This window comes from Caretta caretta, chromosome 24 (assembly GCF_965140235.1).
Source record: "Caretta caretta isolate rCarCar2 chromosome 24, rCarCar1.hap1, whole genome shotgun sequence".
In the NCBI taxonomy this organism is placed as follows: Eukaryota; Metazoa; Chordata; order Testudines; family Cheloniidae; genus Caretta; species Caretta caretta.
In genome coordinates this window covers 8,537,852-8,555,174 of record NC_134229.1, presented here as the reverse complement: position 1 = coordinate 8,555,174, position 17,323 = coordinate 8,537,852, and the positions used below count along the sequence as shown (strand labels likewise).

At 60.9% G+C, this 17,323-nt stretch overlaps 1 protein-coding gene across 3 annotated transcripts in view; it reads right to left on the bottom strand.

Moving 5' to 3' along the window:
• The window catches only part of RORC (RAR related orphan receptor C), a 67,908-nt gene extending 51,054 nt beyond the window's left edge, over window positions 1-16,854 (bottom strand). Inside the window, exons 1-2 of one of the 3 annotated variants that reach the window (XM_075122881.1) lie at window positions 16,735-16,803; window positions 1,038-1,215 (exon numbers count right to left, since the gene is read on the bottom strand). In XM_075122881.1, the coding sequence (XP_074978982.1) occupies window positions 1,038-1,110 (73 nt within the window). In that variant the 5' untranslated portion in view covers window positions 1,111-1,215; window positions 16,735-16,803. Of the gene's footprint in view, window positions 1-1,037; window positions 1,216-15,232; window positions 15,249-16,734 lie in introns of those variants that run through there. The other 2 variants (XM_048828623.2, XM_075122884.1) reach the window with 2 other exon arrangements.
• Between the last annotated feature and the right edge of the window lie 469 nt (window positions 16,855-17,323).

Sequence of the window (17,323 nt, the reverse complement as noted above, 5' to 3'; positions counted from 1 at the left end):
TAGCTTTTTATCCCAGTCTGGAGCACATGCTGAGATGCGGCCACCTCTGGGGTGGGGCACTGGGGCTGTTCATACAGGGATCCCCTGCCCAGCACTGAGATGCAGCCACCTCTGGGGTGAGGAAAAGGGGCTTTACAACAGTCTCACAGCAACGCTACATGAAGCTCAGGGGGGAAGGGGCAGCACTGGGCCCACCCTCCGGCTGAGTGATGGGGATGCCAACCCAACCTGCACTGCAGGAGCCCAGAGGGCGACGCTCTAAGGAGGCTGCCAGGCCCAGACATCCCCCGCGGTGCCCCTTGGCTCGCCAGCTCTCAGCCTGCCCCCCACCGGGCTGGTGATGCGTGGGCTGGTGCCCCGTTTGCTTGCCGAGTGGCCCTGCCATGCAGCCACCCTCTGGGAGCTGACTGGCGGCACCAGCTCTTCCAGGGGAGCACCAGAGGGTTTGTTCCTGACACAAGCGGCCTCACGTCGGCCAGCAGCGCTGCCGGGAGCTCGTGGGCCTGGGCCGGAGCTGCCTGTGGTCGCTGGAACCACGCCTGGGCTGCTGAGGGGAACTGGCCTGGGTGCAATTCCTGCTCCACAGCCCTCTGCAGCCCCTTACCTGGCCTGGCTTTTTACATGCTGGACTGGCAGTTCTGCAGACAACAGGCAAACTTCGTACCGCTCCCCTGCCAACCTGGAGGGACCCCCCCCACCTGGGGTGCTCACTCCCGACGGCCGCTCCAGTCCTTGAGTCACCTCGTGCCTACAAGGTGGGCCGGGGGTGAACTCGCAATCTAGGGATTAAAGGATCTGGCATCTCCCCTCTCCCTCAGTCCCAAGAACCAACACAGGACAGATGCCCCTACTCAGACTGTCAGCTCTTTGGGGCAGGGACCATCTCTGGTCTGGGTTTGTACAGCGCCTAGCACCCTGGGTCCATGCCTGGGGCTCAGCGCAGACAGTAATAATAACGCCTTGCTAGGGGAGTGTAGGGTTCTGTCCCCCCTCTAGTAGCTGGTCTGTCTAAGAGGATAAGAGTCTACTATAGCTACCAGCTAATGGTGTTGCTCCTTTAGCTCCAGGGGTAGAAGATGGTGTTTGTAGCACAGAAGGTTCCAGGTTCATACCCAGCCAGGCTCAGCTGGGATACTGCCAGTAACTGCTGGGAGCCCAAAGCCCTGCCCACATGGCGGAGGGGGAAAAACAGCAGAAATCCATGATCCGAGGTCCCTGCAAAAGCCCACAGAGAACCACATCCCAGGTCACTATAATTTATACTACAGCAGCGCTTAGAAGAGTTGTATCAGGCACTGCAAAAACACACATCAAGACACAGTCCCTGTTCCACCTGAGATCAGGGCCCTGCCGCGCCAGGCGCTGCATAGATACACGGCGAGAGACAGTCCCTGTTCCACCTGAGATCAGGGCCCTGCCGCGCCAGGCGCTGCATAGACACACGGCGAGAGACAGTCCCTGTTCCACCTGAGATCAGGGCCCTGCCGTGCCAGGCGCTGCATAGACACACGGCGAGAGACAGTCCCTGTTCCACCTGAGATCAGGGCCCTGCCGCGCCAGGCGCTGCATAGACACATGGCGAGAGACAGTCCCTGTTCCACCTGAGATCAGGGCCCTGCCGCGCCAGGCGCTGCATAGACACACGGCGAGAGACAGTCCCTGTTCCACCTGAGATCAGGGCCCTGCCGCGCCAGGCGCTGCATAGACACACGGCGAGAGACAGTCCCTGTTCCACCTGAGATCAGGGCCCTGCCGCGCCAGGCGCTGCATAGACACACGGCGAGAGACAGTCCCTGTTCCACCTGAGATCAGGGCCCTGCCGCGCCAGGCGCTGCATAGACACACGGCGAGAGACAGTCCCTGTTCCACCTGAGATCAGGGCCCCATTGTGCCAGGCGCTGCAGACACCCAGCGAGAGACAGTCCCGGCCCCACAGAGCTCACAATCTACTACGCAAAGGCAGGCTGATTTCTCCCCATTTTACAGATGGAGAAACTATGCCTGTGAGAGGAAAGGACCTGCCAGGGCTCGTACAAGAAGTCAGCTGCAGAGCCAGGATTCAAACCCATCTCTCCAGAACCCCAGGCCAGGGGCCGGCTACCCTCTCCCCGCCCAGGAGAGCTGCTCCCATGGCGTAATGGTCGGCACTCAGGACTCTGGCTCCTGTGATCTGCACAGGGAGTATCCAGAACCCACAGTCTTGTATAATCTCACACCTAGGCAAACAACACGCCCTCAGTAGGCAGCTATTACATAACGACCGACACACACACCCTGCTGGCTCTCGGTGCTTCGCTGGCACAGGGATCAGAGCTCTCCCTGGGTAGGAGCGGGGAAGTCGGGGATGTGCCAACTGTTGCTCTGCAAGGTGCTGCAGCAGCAGATGGCCGGAAGGGGGGGTGGGACGCAGACCCCAGAGCTGCTTTGCTGGTCCCTCAGCCAAGAGCAGCTCGCTGGACAGCAACCAAGACACTCCTCGGTTCAGATCCAGATGGGCTGTTTCAGCATCTGGATTATTCCTGGTACTGCCTGGTTGTTCGATGGAGGCACAGAAACGCCCCTGCCAAGATCAGGGCCGGGGCGGGGCCGGAAAACGAGAATTCAATTTCGTCAAAACCTCAAAATGAGTAGCATTCAGTTTGATTCCACACGGGGGAGGGGGGGGGGCAGAGAGCTCTGGGAATCTTCTACAGAACCCCAGGGGGAGACCTCAGAATATCCCATGCCCTAGTGGTTATGGGGGGCAGAAGGCCCAGTCCCTGCTCTGAATCAGGCACAGAAGGGATTTGAATCTGTGTCTTGTACGCCCCAGGGGAGTGCTCTAACCACTAGGCCATTGGCTCTGCTGGGGTCTCCCCCTCCAGAAATTCCACCCCGAACTTGAGAAACCTGCCTAGCAAAAGTTTCATCAAACCCGGTACGTTTCAGCCAACTTCACTTTCAAAAAAATTAGCGTTTTTCGGCCAAAAAACATTTTGTCAAAAAAATTCCCAAACAGCTCCCATCAGCGCACCATGGTGTCGGGCACTGCAGAGACACACAGCGAGAGACAGTCCCTGCCCCCGCTGAGATCGGGGCCCCGCCGCGCCGGGTGCTGTACAGACACACAGCGAGAGACAGTCCCTGCCCCCGCTGAGATCAGGGCCCCGCCGCGCCGGGTGCTGTACAGACACAGCCAGAGACAGTCCCTGCCCCAGCTGAGATCGGGGCCCCGCCGCGCCGGGTGCTGCAGAGACACACAGCGAGAGACAGTCCCTGCCCCCGCTGAGATCGGGGCCCCGCCACGCCGGGCGCTGTACAGACACAGCGAGAGACAGTCCCTGCCCCAGATGAGATCGGGGCCCCGCCGCACCGGGTGCTGCACAGACACAGCGAGAGACAGTCCCTGCCCCAGCTGAGATCGGGGCCCCGCCGTGCCGGGTGCTGTACAGACACAGCGAGAGACAGTCCCTGCCCCAGCTGAGATCGGGGGCCCGCTGTGCCGGGTGCTGCAGAGACACACAGCGAGAGACAGTCCCTGCCCCAGATGAGATCGGGGCCCCGCCGCGCCGGGCGCTGTACAGACACAGCAAGAGACAGTCCCTGCCCCAGCTGAGATCGGGGCCCCGCCGCGCCGGGTGCTGTACAGACACAGTGAGAGACAGTCCCTGCCCCAGCTGAGATCGGGGCCCCGCCGCGCCGGGTGCTGTACAGACACAGCGAGAGACAGTCCCTGCCCCAGATGAGATCGGGGCCCCGCCGCGCCGGGTGCTGTACAGACACACAGCCAGAGACAGTCCCTGCCCCAGCTGAGATCAGGGTCCTGTTGTGCCAGGAGCTGCACAGACGCACAGCGAGAGACAGTCTCTGCCTCACAGCCTAGACAGACAAGACAGACAACGGAAAGATCGCAGATTTCAACCTTGGAGACCTAAACCCAGACGTAGCATTAGCTGCAATGCAGGAGGGCAAACTGGGATGGATGGTGGGGATTTCACGCTGCCAAGAAGTGCATGTCCACATCCCTGACACCATCCAGCGAACAGTCGTCATTTGCGCCAGGGCAACCGCCAGTGAGCTGAGAAACCAGCCTGGAAGAATAACGGGGAGCTTTTCAAATGTGAACTGCACCCCACATCACAGCTGGGCAGAGAGAGGGAGTGACTTGCCCAGCATCTTATATTTGTATGGAGTCAGTGGCGGAGTGGGAACCCAGGAGTCCTGCCTCCAACCCCTCTCTGCTCTACCCACTAGCGGCTGCTTCCCTCCAAGTATAACACAGCAGGAGCTGAATTGAGATTAGGGCAGGAACAGCAGAGGAGAATGTGGGTCAGATTGGGGTGCACGGGCAGGTCTGGAAAACAGGGGGCTGTGGGTCATGATTGGGGGGCACTGGCAGAGCAGGGGGGTGGGGAGCAGGATTGAGGGACACCGGCAGAGCTGTGGGGGGAACCTTGGGCTGGGATAGCGGGCCAAGGGTCTTCAGGCTGAAGCCTGCCGTTCACCATGTGCAGTGGGGTGTAAACCTGACCCCCGACTGAGCCCACTGCATGGCACCGCCAGGCCAGATGCAGCCTCCTCCAGCCCAACCCTTCCCCGGGCTCTGCTGCGAATTCCTGCCAACATCAAGGAGGACAAAAAACTAACTAAAAACCCTGTAGAGAAATTACTGGGGAGCTGCTAACACCACGTGCCAGTCAGCATGACAACACTCTGCCCCCACACATACCCTCTCCACCCCACTGCCACAGGCTGGATTCTGGCATCCTAGGGCTGGCTGCTGCGTCTGGGCCACCCAGGGAGGGGTGGGGCGGTCCCACGGCCCAGATGTTTGCAATGACACAGCCCAGCTGTGCAGCAGTTGCCTTGCTGAGGGCTCCTGGGAAGGCCAAGCGACACTGCTGGTCAATACAAGGTCCCGATCACCAGCTCTGCGCCCTGGAGCTCAGGGCTATTAGGAGCAGGACTCGGCTGCAGATGGTGAAATTAAAAGCCAGGGACATATGACCCGCCCCAGGCCCCTCTGGTTTGAGGAGGGAATGCTGGGACGGAGGCCTAGGCATATTGCCGGCAGAAAGGGAAGCGGGGTCTTGGGGTTACAGCTCTGGGGTGATTCGGCTTCGATTCCTGGCTCTGCTGCGCACTCTCTTTGGCCAATCGCTTCATGTCCCCCCACCCCACCCCCAAGCCTCAGTTTCCCCGCCTGTAACACGGGGATCGTGACCCTTCTGCTTGGATGGTGAGCTCTGCGAGGCAGGGCCGTCCATCTAGGCACGACCCCATCCCCTCCACCCCGAGGAGCAGCGTGGGGCCCCTCCGCAAGGGCAGTGTCTCAAGCGACGGCGCTCTCCCGGGGACATGACACCACCGGCCACCGGACGCTCTCGGCATTAGCCTAAAGCCTCATCCTTCGGCAGCCAGTTCTGCTGCCTCCGAGGAAGTGAGCATGGCTCCAATGCTCTTCGATCAGGGCTCCGGAGAGTGACAGGCGACCTGGGAAAGGATACTGCTTAGCCATCACTAACCTCCTGCCTCCCTTACGTCAATGCAATAATCTCCCACCTGCAGAAGCAGATGTGGGAGGGAGTGGAGAACACTTATCTGCCCAGTAAACTCCTTTCCTTTCTCTGAGCTAATTCCCTGCTGCCAAGCGAGAGGGCCGAAAGTAGAAAGGTTTTCGCCAGGCGTCACAAAGCAGCTCGCGGCAAAAATCCCTTTACAAATAGCTCCCCTTTCTCCCCAAGCCGGGCGGCTCAGGGCCGGGAGAGGGAAGGAGCTAAAGGCAACAGAGCCTGGAGGCCTGGCTGTAAAAGGGGCAGGGAGAAAGGTCTGGTTTGATTTACAATGCAAAGGAAGCACAGGTTCCCAGAACACCCCGCCAGGGCAGGAGACACTCCCCACTGGTCTACGCAGGGAAACCGACAGGAATAATAATGCAGAGAGCAGCTTTGCAGAGGGGACCCTCTGTTCCGATCCCCCACGCAGGTGAGCCCCCACTGTGAAATGCTCAAGCAACACGTGACGCCTTGAACCCATGCACGGGATTGTACTCAGCACTGATCCCTTCCTGGGGTGAAATCTTGCACCCACAATGTCCCCTCTTGGAACCCATCCCACCAACTCACCCGCGATGGGACACGTCTGACTACAGCATTCTGCCCTCCTACCCCACCATTGGATGGAGGATGAACCAGAATTTGGCAGACAGGAACTCTGCGAATCTCACAATCCCCCCCAGGAATATGGTCACAGATGGGGAAACTGAGGCACAGGACAATAGAGTGACTTGAGTGGCAGAGGCAGAACTAGAGCACATGCGCCTTGACTCCTGGCCCCTGTGCCCGTGACCTAGGCATGCTCCATCCCTGGACTGCAGACTTCTCTTCTCAGATCTGGGTGCAGAGTGATGCCTAGTGGTTACAGCAGGGGACTGGGAGCCAGGACTCCTTGGTTCTATTCTCAGCCCCACCCCTCAGTTTTCTTTTCTGTGAAATGGGCATTAAAGAATGGACCTCCCTTCTCGGGGGCCGTGAGGCCGCAATCTCTAACGTTATCCAGTGCTGTAAATTCCTAAGGGGGCAGGTGCCCGGGGAGGGTGGAGTGGGACAGTCAAGGGGGGCTGCCCTTTCCCCAAACCTCCCCTGCTTTGCTTGCCACCCGTACAGCACTTGCCAGTAGCTCCTGGAGGCGCTATTCCAGAGGTGCTGCCGTGGCCCACCAGGGCTTTTACAGCCAACATTTCCATGGCAGCTTTCCCTGCATTCCATGGCGCTGACTCAGCTGCTCCTGGTTTGGAACATCACAGCCTCCCTGTTCCCCAAACGGCCGGCACCCTGCCGGGACACCACACTGGGCGACTCTCCAAAGCCAGCACACCCTCATTCCCCAAGCCGCCCCTGCTGGTCTGACTGGATCTTTGCTTCCCGGGCCTGTTGCTGTGGGCTGGTAAAGAGCGACCGGGTCCCACCCCAGAGCTGGCTGTTATTTCAGCTGGACGAAGCGACAGCCCCCTGGCACAAAGAGCCTCTCAGTGCAAAGCAAACAGGGCTGGAACGGCCCCGCACGGAGGGTTACGACTTGGCAAGCAGAGGCCCCTCTCCCCGCATGCTCACACACACATTGATCTGCTCCTCTGGGGGAAATGCCCAATAGCTACGCAGCCAAGGGTTTAACAAGTCCTTTACAAAGAGAAATTAACCCGCTTAAATCAAAACTGGCTGCTTTTCTAAAAGCTCTGTTCTAGTTCAAAGAGGAATTAATTCAGGGCAGTTCTCGGGCTGGTTATCATTCAGGAGGTCAGACGACATGGTCACTGCTCCAGGTCCCTGCTGGCCTTGGAATTTATGAATCTAAGCTAAGCGCTGCTCTGTTCTACAGAAGGGGAAACTGAGGCACGGAGAGACATGACTTCCCTTGTATTACACTTCAAATCAGTGGCAGAGCTGGGAATAGGACCCAGGAGTCCTGGCTCCCATTCCCTCTGCTCCAAGCCCTAGACCGGGGTGGCCAGCCTGAGCCTGAGAAGGAGCCAGAATTTACCAATGTTCATTTCCAAAGAGCCACAGTAATATGTCAGCAGCCCCCCCATCAGATCCCCTGGCTCCAAGCACCTCCTGCCCACCTGCAGCCTATCAGTGCCTCTCCCTCCCTCCTGATCAGCTGTTTCCTGGCATGCAGGAGGCTCTGGGGGGGAGGAGTGAGGGCACGGCTGGCTCAGGGGAGGGGGCAGGAAGGAGTGGAGTGGGGGCAGGGCCCGTGGCAGAGCCAGGAGTTGAGCAGTGAGCACCCCCTCCACATTGGAAAGTTGGAGCTTGTAGCTCCAGCCCCGGAGTCGGTGCCGAGACAAGGAGCTGAATGTTAACTTCTGAAGAGCCGAATAGGGCTCCGGAGCCACAGGTTGGCCACGCCACCCCTGCCCCAGACCATATATTCTCTGAGAGGTGAGAAAGGGACCCAGGAGTTCTAACCCTCCAGCCCTCCTTCCTTTAACTCATTAATCCCCTCCGAGTGCTGAGAACAGAACCCAGGAGTCCTGACTCCCAGGACCCCCACCCCCCTCCAACCACTAGACCCCACTCCCCTGCTTGGACGCCATGCCAAACCCAACTCTGAGGCAAGGCAACTGAAATCCCCAGGGAGGCGTTTGGCCCAGCACAGCTGGATCTGAGGGGGGGACCCATGGAAGGTGGCTCACGGGTGGCAAAGGGCATTGTGGGAGGAGGCGAGGGTGGGATGGGGGAAGCGGGGCAAAGCTGAGTGGCGGGGTGGGGGCTTCTGGAGTGCTAAACCCCAGCTGGCAGGTGCATTCTGCCCCGCTCCCCAGCAGCCTCCTGGTGACATAACCTGGCCGGGCCAGCTTGGGCACCGGGCTCCTCCGGTGGGCCAGTGGCAATGGAGACGTGATCCCAGCCGGCAGCAGGAAGACCCTGACCCCAGCGGATCTCTGCGGGTTCCCTGGCGCCGCACGAGCCCCTCTGCTTGCCAGGCCCACGCCCGTCACCAGTCCCTGCCCATCGGCCTGCACCGCGCCCCGTGCAGCGTTTGCCTTCCACGCAGCGCCCGCCTGCACCCGCGCAGCAAGCGAACCCACGCAACGCCCGCCTGCCAGCCCATCCCTGCCACAGCATGGCACCAAGACAGAAATACCAGAATGCCACTATTCAAAGGCATTGTCCGCCCACACCTGCAATACTGCGGGCAGTTCTGGTCACGCATTGGCCACGGGCAGGAGACAGGACATGGGCTAGATGGACCATTGCTCTGACCCAGTGTGGCCGTTCTTACGTTCACCAGCCCGCACCCCGTACAGCAACTGTCCGCCAGGCCCCCACACAGCACTCGCCTGCCAGCCTGCACCCCACGCAGCAGCAAGCCACACAGCACCCACCCACAATGCCTGCACCCACCTGCCGACCCACGCCCCACGCAGCAACAACACACTCTGCCCCCATGCCGCACCCATGCCATGCACAGCACCCACCGGTAGCCCCACCTGCCAGTTCACATTCCTGCCGGCACCTGTGCCCGCACGGCGTCTGCCCATGCCCAGCGCCACTCAGCACCTACCTGCTGGCCTGTGCCCCACGTGGCATTCACCGTGCCCTTATGCAGATCCCAGGTCATGCCCAGCATGTACCCAGAAGCCCTCAAAAAGGACAGCACCCGCCAACCACTTCACGCTCCTGTGCCAAGCACAGCACCCAACCACCCACTGCCCCACCCCAGCATTGTGGGATCCAAGCACCCTGCCAGTCTCTCCTCCACACCTCCCACCCCGACACCGGCCACTTTTTGCCAGCCCGTCGCTGTGGGGCGTAAGAGCCTTCTCCTCCGCATCCAACTCCCCTCTCCAAAACCCCACGTCGCTCTGAGAATCGGCTGAAGGCACCCCTGCCCTCATTGGCCTGTGACTTGTGAATTCTCCCCCTTGGCTGCTATTCACTAGCCCTACGGGCAAGGGGCCGGGGGGCAGGTGTGGGGAGGAGACTGTACCAGCAGGACAGAGACTAGCCAGCACTGGAGGGGGCACAAATCCATCTAAGCCAGCCGCAGCAAGCGCGACTCCCATGGGAACGGATGGGAGGGCTCCCACTGGCTCGCATGGGGGCTTAGATCTGATGGAGGGACCCTCCATTCCTTGGGGCAGGGACCAGCCTTTTGTCCCGGGCTTGTACAGCCCCTAGCACGAGCTGAGTCACAGATAACTGAGCGAGACAAGGCTAAAGGGAGCGAGAAGCAAAGCATCGGCATCCCATACTAGGAGCAGCCAAAGCAGCATCTGCATAGAGGGTCAGATTGCAGCCTGTCGTACCGGCACGGTGAGATCTCTAGGCATGACGCCAACAGGTGCTTGACCTCCTTCCACACTGGGGTCCCCATTGCCATACTGGGACCCCAGGCCAGGTGGTCCCTTGCCACCTTTAGCAACCCCCTCCCCATGTGAAGAACCTCTTTGATTACACCACATTCTTTATTTTAACTTGCTCTGATAGTTTATGAGCCACTATCCCACTACTGCCACCACTCCTAAACACCCCCTGGAGTTCTCCACTGTGAACTGCACCCACTCATGCCAGGAGATGCCATCTCTCCATCTCAGCCCCCAGGGGTGCCAGGGTACTTGCGGATCCCCTCTCTGTGGGACAAAGGCACAAGGGGGTTCTTGGGCCTGAAAGATGGAAGGAGCTGGTCTCTGCCCTTTCCAGATGTCCTGAGTCTGATGCCGGGGCCCAACCTAATGCTAAAATGCAGAAGCCCCTTGCCCCTGCAGCTGGGGGGCTGGAAAGGCCGGGGGAGGATGTCCCCCTCGTACGAAGGAAAACAAAGAGCTCCGTCTGCCAGAGGCGCCCACATGTTGTCTGCAACAGGCCGCCCGGTGGGCGTGGGCTGCTCCGGCCCAGATTCACACCAATTAAAGGCGGCGCGAAGCCTAGAACGCTGGAAGAGGCACACAGAAGACGGCAAGGGCCGCTCTGCAGTAGCAGCCGGGGGGCGCAGCTCCCCCCACGTTCGCTAGCCCGGGGTGCCTCGGACAAGGCACCTGGCTGAGCTGGGCCAGCGTAGCCCCGGTGGGGCTGGTCATCGCTAGCGGCGCTGGCCAAATCTGGATTGACTAGCAGGGACGGAGAGAGGGGTGCAGACACTCGGCAGCTGCAGGCTGAAGTAGGGCTGGCAAGGCTGGAGCAGAGCAGGGGCCCATCTCGCCCAATGGGCGGCTCTCCCCGGCAAAGAGGGAGCGTGCAGATGGGCCCAATCCTGCCAAATGCCCTCCATGGATTGGGGGAGCGCCGCACTTGGCAGGATCAGGTCCCTGGGGTTGCCTGCGTCTTCTCCCACCTCAGCTAGGCCCCAGCTGCGGAAACGGGGGTGACCCCTGGGTGGGGATTACCAAGGGATTATGCAGCAGGCAGCGTCGAGCGCCATGAGCCGGCTTTGCCCCACGCCACAGCTAGCGTATTAACATAATTAGCTTACATCCCTCCAGTTAAAAATAAAAGCGGGTGAGGGGTTCATGAGTACGTGCAGTTTGCAAGGGACGGTGCCACTCTCACCGGCCCAGTCTGTGAAGCAAGCCATCAAAATCAGCCTCAAGGGGTCTGGGGGTACCCCTCCGTTTCCACCGGGGCATTATTAGGTGCATTACAGTAGCACCAGCGCGGCCTACCGTGCCAGGCGCTGTACAGACACAGAGCAAGAGGCAGTCCCAGGCATTACTAGGTGCATTACAGTAGCACCAGTGCGGCCCACTGCGCCAGGCCCTGTACAGACACAGAGCAAGAGACAGTCCCGAAGAGCTGACAGTCTAAATGGACAGAGGGTGGGAGGGTAAACTGAGGCACAGAGGGAAGTAATTTGCCTGTGCAGGGAACAGAACCCAGGTCCCACACGTCAGTGTCTGAGCCACTCAGTCATGCTGGCATCAACCACGTTGGCTCTTTCCTGGCTGCAAATTTTGCGGCATGGCCCAAAGCCGGGTCCTCTGTCCCTCCCAGGGCGACACTGGAAGCCGAGCTACAGAGATGAGGGATGGGGGCACGGATCAGTCACCGAGGTTTATGCCGGGGATCCCTGCTGAAACAAAGCCATGGGAAAATGGTGATCCCATGGGAGGGCGATGCCCAGGCTTCTGTGCTGGGCTGACCCCACCCTGAGTATTGCATGGGATGAGAAACAGAGGCACCTCCCTAGCAAATTTCCTAGTGGTATGTGCCACTGTGTATCCCAGAGGTGGCTACAGACGCCCTCGCTAGTAATCGCACCTGACACATGCTCTCGGCCAGCTGACCGGTCCTCGCTGCTACTCACAACATCAATTAGCTCTTATATAACACGGCGTTATTAATACGATGCTGCAGTGCCTTTCATCCAGGCTGCATTATGCTGCTTGTAAAATTTGCTTGGCCGGTATTGTTATGCCCTTCCTACAGATGGGGAAACTGAGACACAGTCCCAGCGTCTCTTGGCAAGCCAACAGTAGAGCTGGGATTAGAACTCTGGACTCCCAAACCCCGCCCTGCTCTAACCACTAGACCACACTCCGCTCCCCGAGCGGAGAATATGACCTGACTCCCAATCCTCCCTGCTCTAACCGCTTTACCTCCTTCTGTGTAAATGCAACCAGCCTAGGATCCAAGAGCAGCTAACCTTAGTCCACAGGTGTCTGCTGGGCTCCCCAAGGGCTCAGGACGTTCATACACCAAAGCCTCTGCCCTGAGGAGATCTGTGCACCCTGGATGCTCTGTTCTCCCAATGGGAAAGGGGCTTCATCCCTCTGATGCTTTTATAACAATCGCCCCGACACCCCACCCCACCCTGGCTTGAACCCAGAGTCTCCAACACAGCCACCCAGGCCCCTCTGTCACTGGGACTGCAGGAGGAACTCCATCCCCCGGCAGCAGTAGGCTATTATGCATTAGCAGACCAGCCACCAGAGGGGGGCGCGAGGCAGGCTTTTCCACTTCCCCCAGGAGAGGTCTGGGCCCTGCAGAGGGAGAGGACAAGGGAGGTGTTAGGCTCAGGGTTTCATGGTTACTTGAATCTCCCATTGGCCGGGAGCTATCTGTGGTCACTTGCCTGGCCCCCATGACATAGTATTTGAGCACCACACACTGTCAACATATTTATCCTCAGTGCCCCCATGTGAGGCCAGAGTATCAACCTCACTGGGGAAACTGAGGCACAGAGCGACTAAGTGACGAGTCCCGGGTCACACAGGGAGTCTGTGGAATCAAACCAAGTCCTAGGCTAGCGTGCTAACCACTGGATCATCCTGCCCCTCCAGTAACATGTTCACATCCCAGTTGGGGCTTGGTCCCCTGGCTGGGCACTGAACAGCTATGGCAATATCCCTCCACCACAGCCCCCACCAGCGTGCGGGCACCTACCCTGCCAGCGCCGGCCCTTTCCAAGGAGACACACACACCCAAAGGGAAACCAAGAGCCTCGTCTGCATGACAGCAACTCACCTGGCGTTAGGCAACAGCAGCCTCTGCCAGTAACCCCGGCACCTCCCAGTGCATCCACCACTGTCCACCTGCTGCTCCTGCATGGCGGCATTAGCCGGAGCCCTGGGGGCTAGCACATGTACCAGAACACTTGGACGTCTGCTAGCGTTGCCTTCCGAGATCCCCGGGCACTTCACCAGCCTTACGACACAGCCTCTACCCTCCCGGACAGCGACAAAGGGAAGTAGTAAACTGAGGCACAGAGAAATCACTTGCTCAAGCCCCACAGAGAGTGGAAGAGTTGGGGAAAAGAACCCAGGAGTCCTGACCCCCCAGTTCCCCCTTTGCTCTATCATAAGGTCACCCTTTCTCCCAGGGCCAGGGATAGAACCCAGGAGTCCTGCCGTCCAGTCTCTGCCCAATTCTGTCCACTGGAGCTTCCTCCCTCCCTCCCACAACCAGCACAGAACCTAGCAGCCCTAACACACAATCACCAGAACACACTCCCCAGGCCAGTGCTCAGAACAGAACCAAAGATTCCTACAACCCAGTCCACCGCTCCAACTGCTAGACCCTGCTCTCTTCCCAGCGCCCAGAGGTCCCAACGCTCAGCCCTTTGACCACACTCCCCCTTCTCAGCTCCCGGAAGGGGTCACACAGCTATGGTGCCGTGTCCCTAGATCTAGCCACTAGACAACACTGCTGCCTGCACTTAAAGCAGGTCTATAACGGGATGCAGGAGGGTGAAGAAGCACTGATTTTAGCCCTGGTAGCACTGACTCAGTGGGGAAACTGAGGCACAGAGGCTAAGTGACTTGCCCGGTTGCACAGCAGGGAAGTGAACCCAGGTCTCCCAAATGGCCAGGGCCGTAACCACTAAGCCATCCTGCCTCTCCAGGATTTCACTCAGAGCCCAGCCAGGGTTTGGTCCCCCCCACCCCAGGCCTAGCAATATCCCTCCACCCCAGTTTTCTGGGATCGGGGTGGCGTTGCCTGTAAACCTGCCTGGGACCTATGGTCCCTCCTCACAGCTCGGAGTCAAGCAATAGGCCACCAAGGAAAATGCCCCGCAGAGGGCCCTTGCCTATCCCAGCCCCTCGCTCTGTCCTCTGCACAGGGGAAGCATCTGTTGTCACAGGTGCCTGCAGCAGGGAGTTTGCAAGCATCAGGCAAAATTCTGTAAGCCGTTCCCCCCGTCCGGCATCCCTGGCCCCCCAGCGTGCTGGGCTCTGTGCCCCCCGAGGACAGCAGGTGGTGGGGCTAGTCATGCGGAAGGCGATTAAGAAGCCTCCCTCCAAAAGGCAGAGGAGCCAAGAACAGTAACTCGGAAACTGGACAGGCCGCCACAAGATCTATATTCACGGCGCAGAAATGAGCTTATGGTCAGACGCTCCCTGGTCTAGCACCATGCCGCAGCTACCGTGCAAATCACTTGCTGAAGGCTCTGGACAGAAGCAGCTGATGTTGTTTACAACTCGGGGAGAAAAGAAGAGGGAGGGAACAGCACAACCTGGAGAGACCAGAACTGTTAAAAAAATATCCGCAGGGACTTTACACCTCTCGGAACCTCCCGGCAAAAGGAAACCTTATGAGATGGATTACGGCAGCACCTAGGAGGGTCCCAGCTGAGATGAGGTCCCCTTTGAGAAACCATCCCTATCCTACAGAGATCACACGTAAACAGGCCAGACAAAGGAAGAGTCATTGTCCCCACTGTGCAGATGGGGAAACTGAGGCCCAGAGAGGGGAAGGAATGGAACTAATCTCTCCTGCTGTAGGAGAGTGTCTTATCCACCAGGTCATCCTCCCTCCCTAAGCAAGAGAGTAAGACACAGAGCCCCGCTACCACCTGACTAGAGGACACGCTCCCTTCTGGCTGAGCAGTATAGGGCACATGACACACAACTGCACATTTCTGATCCCTGTTGGCAAAGGGCAATGTTGCATTAGTACACGTACACTGCAGCACCCAGGGAAGGGTCCTGGCTAGCACAGCTCTACAGCTGATGCACCAGGCAAGCAGAGGGGCACGGGAATAAAGCAAAACCAAGTCACAGCACACAGAATAAACAACACTAGGCCAGAGACCAGGTTGCCAAGTCAGCAAAATGGGACAGGACAAAGTGGAGCAAGAGGGAAAAAACTTCCCCCACCCATCTAGGTACCCCTGACAGAGGGATCAGCCTGTCCCCGGGTCCTTGGCCAGGCTGGGAAGTGCATGCAGGGTGATCCCTTCAAGCCATCCATGGCAGCCAGATGTGGTTCCAGTTTCCTTGCAGCGCCCCCCCCCCCCACTCCCATGCACCTACCAGCGTGATGCCTGCAGCGCTGCTCGGCCCACCTCCCCTGGCAGCTGCCACCGATGCCCACAGTGCCCTGCTGACACCCGCTGGGTGCCATGACGCCCATGGGCCTCTGCCTGCCCCTTCCAGGGACGCCCCCTGCTGGCACTGCTCTCCAGCTTCCCCTGCTGCTCTGCCAGCCACCATGACGTCCACTGGCCCCCGCTGCTCCCCCTTGCTAACTGCCCCTCACCACTCACTGCCCTCACCAGTCATACCCCCTTACCACCCCCCGTCCTCCCTGACAGCTGCCCCCGATACACACCGTTCCCTCCTGACAGCTGCCCCCGCTCCCTCCCACTCCCTCCTGACAGCTGCCCCCGATACCTCCTGCTCCCTCCTGACAGCTGCCCCCGATACCTCCTGCTCCCTCCTGACAGCTGCCCCCGATACCTCCCGCTCCCTCCTGACAGCTGCCCCAATACCCCCTGCTCCCTCCTGACACCCCCCGCTCCTCCTTCCTAACTGCCCCTCACCAGTCATACCACCTTACCAACCCCACATTCCCTGCTGACTGCTGCCCCCAATACCCCCCGCTCCCTCCCGACAGCTGCCCCAATACCCCCCCTGCTCTCTCCTAACAGGTGGCCCCGATACCCCCCCATTCCACTTCACCAACTGCCCCGACATCTCCCGCTCCCCTTCCTAACTGCCCCTCACTCCCCACTGCCCTCACCAGCCATTGCCCCTTCCTACCCCCTGTCCCCCCGTGACAGCTGCCCCGATACCCCCCTGCTCCACCCTCACCAGCTGCCCCGATACTCCCCCCCCCCCCCGCTTCCTCTGACAACTGCCCCGATACCCCCCCCCGGGGGTTCCCTCCTGACAGCTGCCCCCATTACCCCCCCGTTCCCCTTCACCAACTGCCCCAATACCCCCGCTCCCCCACGACAGCTGCCCCGATACCCCCCCCCCCGGCTCCTGCTGACAACTGCCCCAATACCCCCCGGGGGATCCCTCCTGACAGCTGCCCCGATACCCCCCCGCCCCCGGCTCCGCTCTCGCCAGCTGCCCCGATGCCCCCCCCCGGGGGTTCCCTCCTGACAGCTGCCCCGATACCCCCCCGCCCCCGGCTCCGCTCTCGCCAGCTGCCCCGATGCCCCCCCCCGGGGGTTCCCTCCTGACAGCTGCCCCGATACCCCCCCGCCCCCGGCTCCGCTCTCGCCAGCTGCCCCGATGCCCCCCCCCGGGGGTTCCCTCCTGACAGCTGCCCCGATACCCCCCCGCCCCCGGCTCCGCTCTCGCCAGCTGCCCCGATGCCCCCCCCCGGGGGTTCCCTCCTGACAGCTGCCCCGATACCCCCCCGCCCCCGGCTCCGCTCTCGCCAGCTGCCCCGATGCCCCCCCCGGGGGTTCCCTCCTGACAGCTGCCCCGATACCCCCCCGCCCCCGGCTCCGCTCTCGCCAGCTGCCCCGATGCCCCCCCCCGGGCGCTCCCGGCCCGCCGTGCCGAGCTCCCCCGAGCCCCACCTCTGCCTGCTCCGTCCCGCGGCCGCTTGCCGCCGCCGGGCTCCATGGGCTCCGCTGCGCGCTGGGGCCGGACCCTCGGCGCCTCTGCCCGGGCAGGCGGGTGCAGCAGCCGCTGGGGAGGGAGGGACGCGCCGGGCAGGGGAGAGGAGTCGCTCCCCGAGGAGCGGCGGCTGCAATAGCCCCGCCCCGCCCCGCCCCCGGCACCCCGGCTCCCCAGCCCCGCCCCCCTGCACCCCCAGCATCGCCCCACTGCATCCCTGCGCTGCCCAGGTCCCTGCCGCCCCAGCGTCTCCAGCTGCATCCTGCACCCCCCCCCATCCGCGTCCCCAGCCCTGCCCTGTCCCCCCAGCCCTGCCCCCCGACCCCAACATCTCCCCGCTGGATCCTTGCCCCCGCCCCATACTCCCCAGCCCCCCCCCCAGCCCAGCGTCTGCCCCAGGCCCGCGCCCCAGCCCAGTTCCGCACCCCCAAGCCCAGCATCTCCTCAGCCCAGCCCCGCAGCTCAGCCTTGCCCTACACCACTCCCACCCCAGCATCTCCCCCACTGCATCCTGCACCCCCAGCATTCCCCTGCATCCTCCCATCCCTG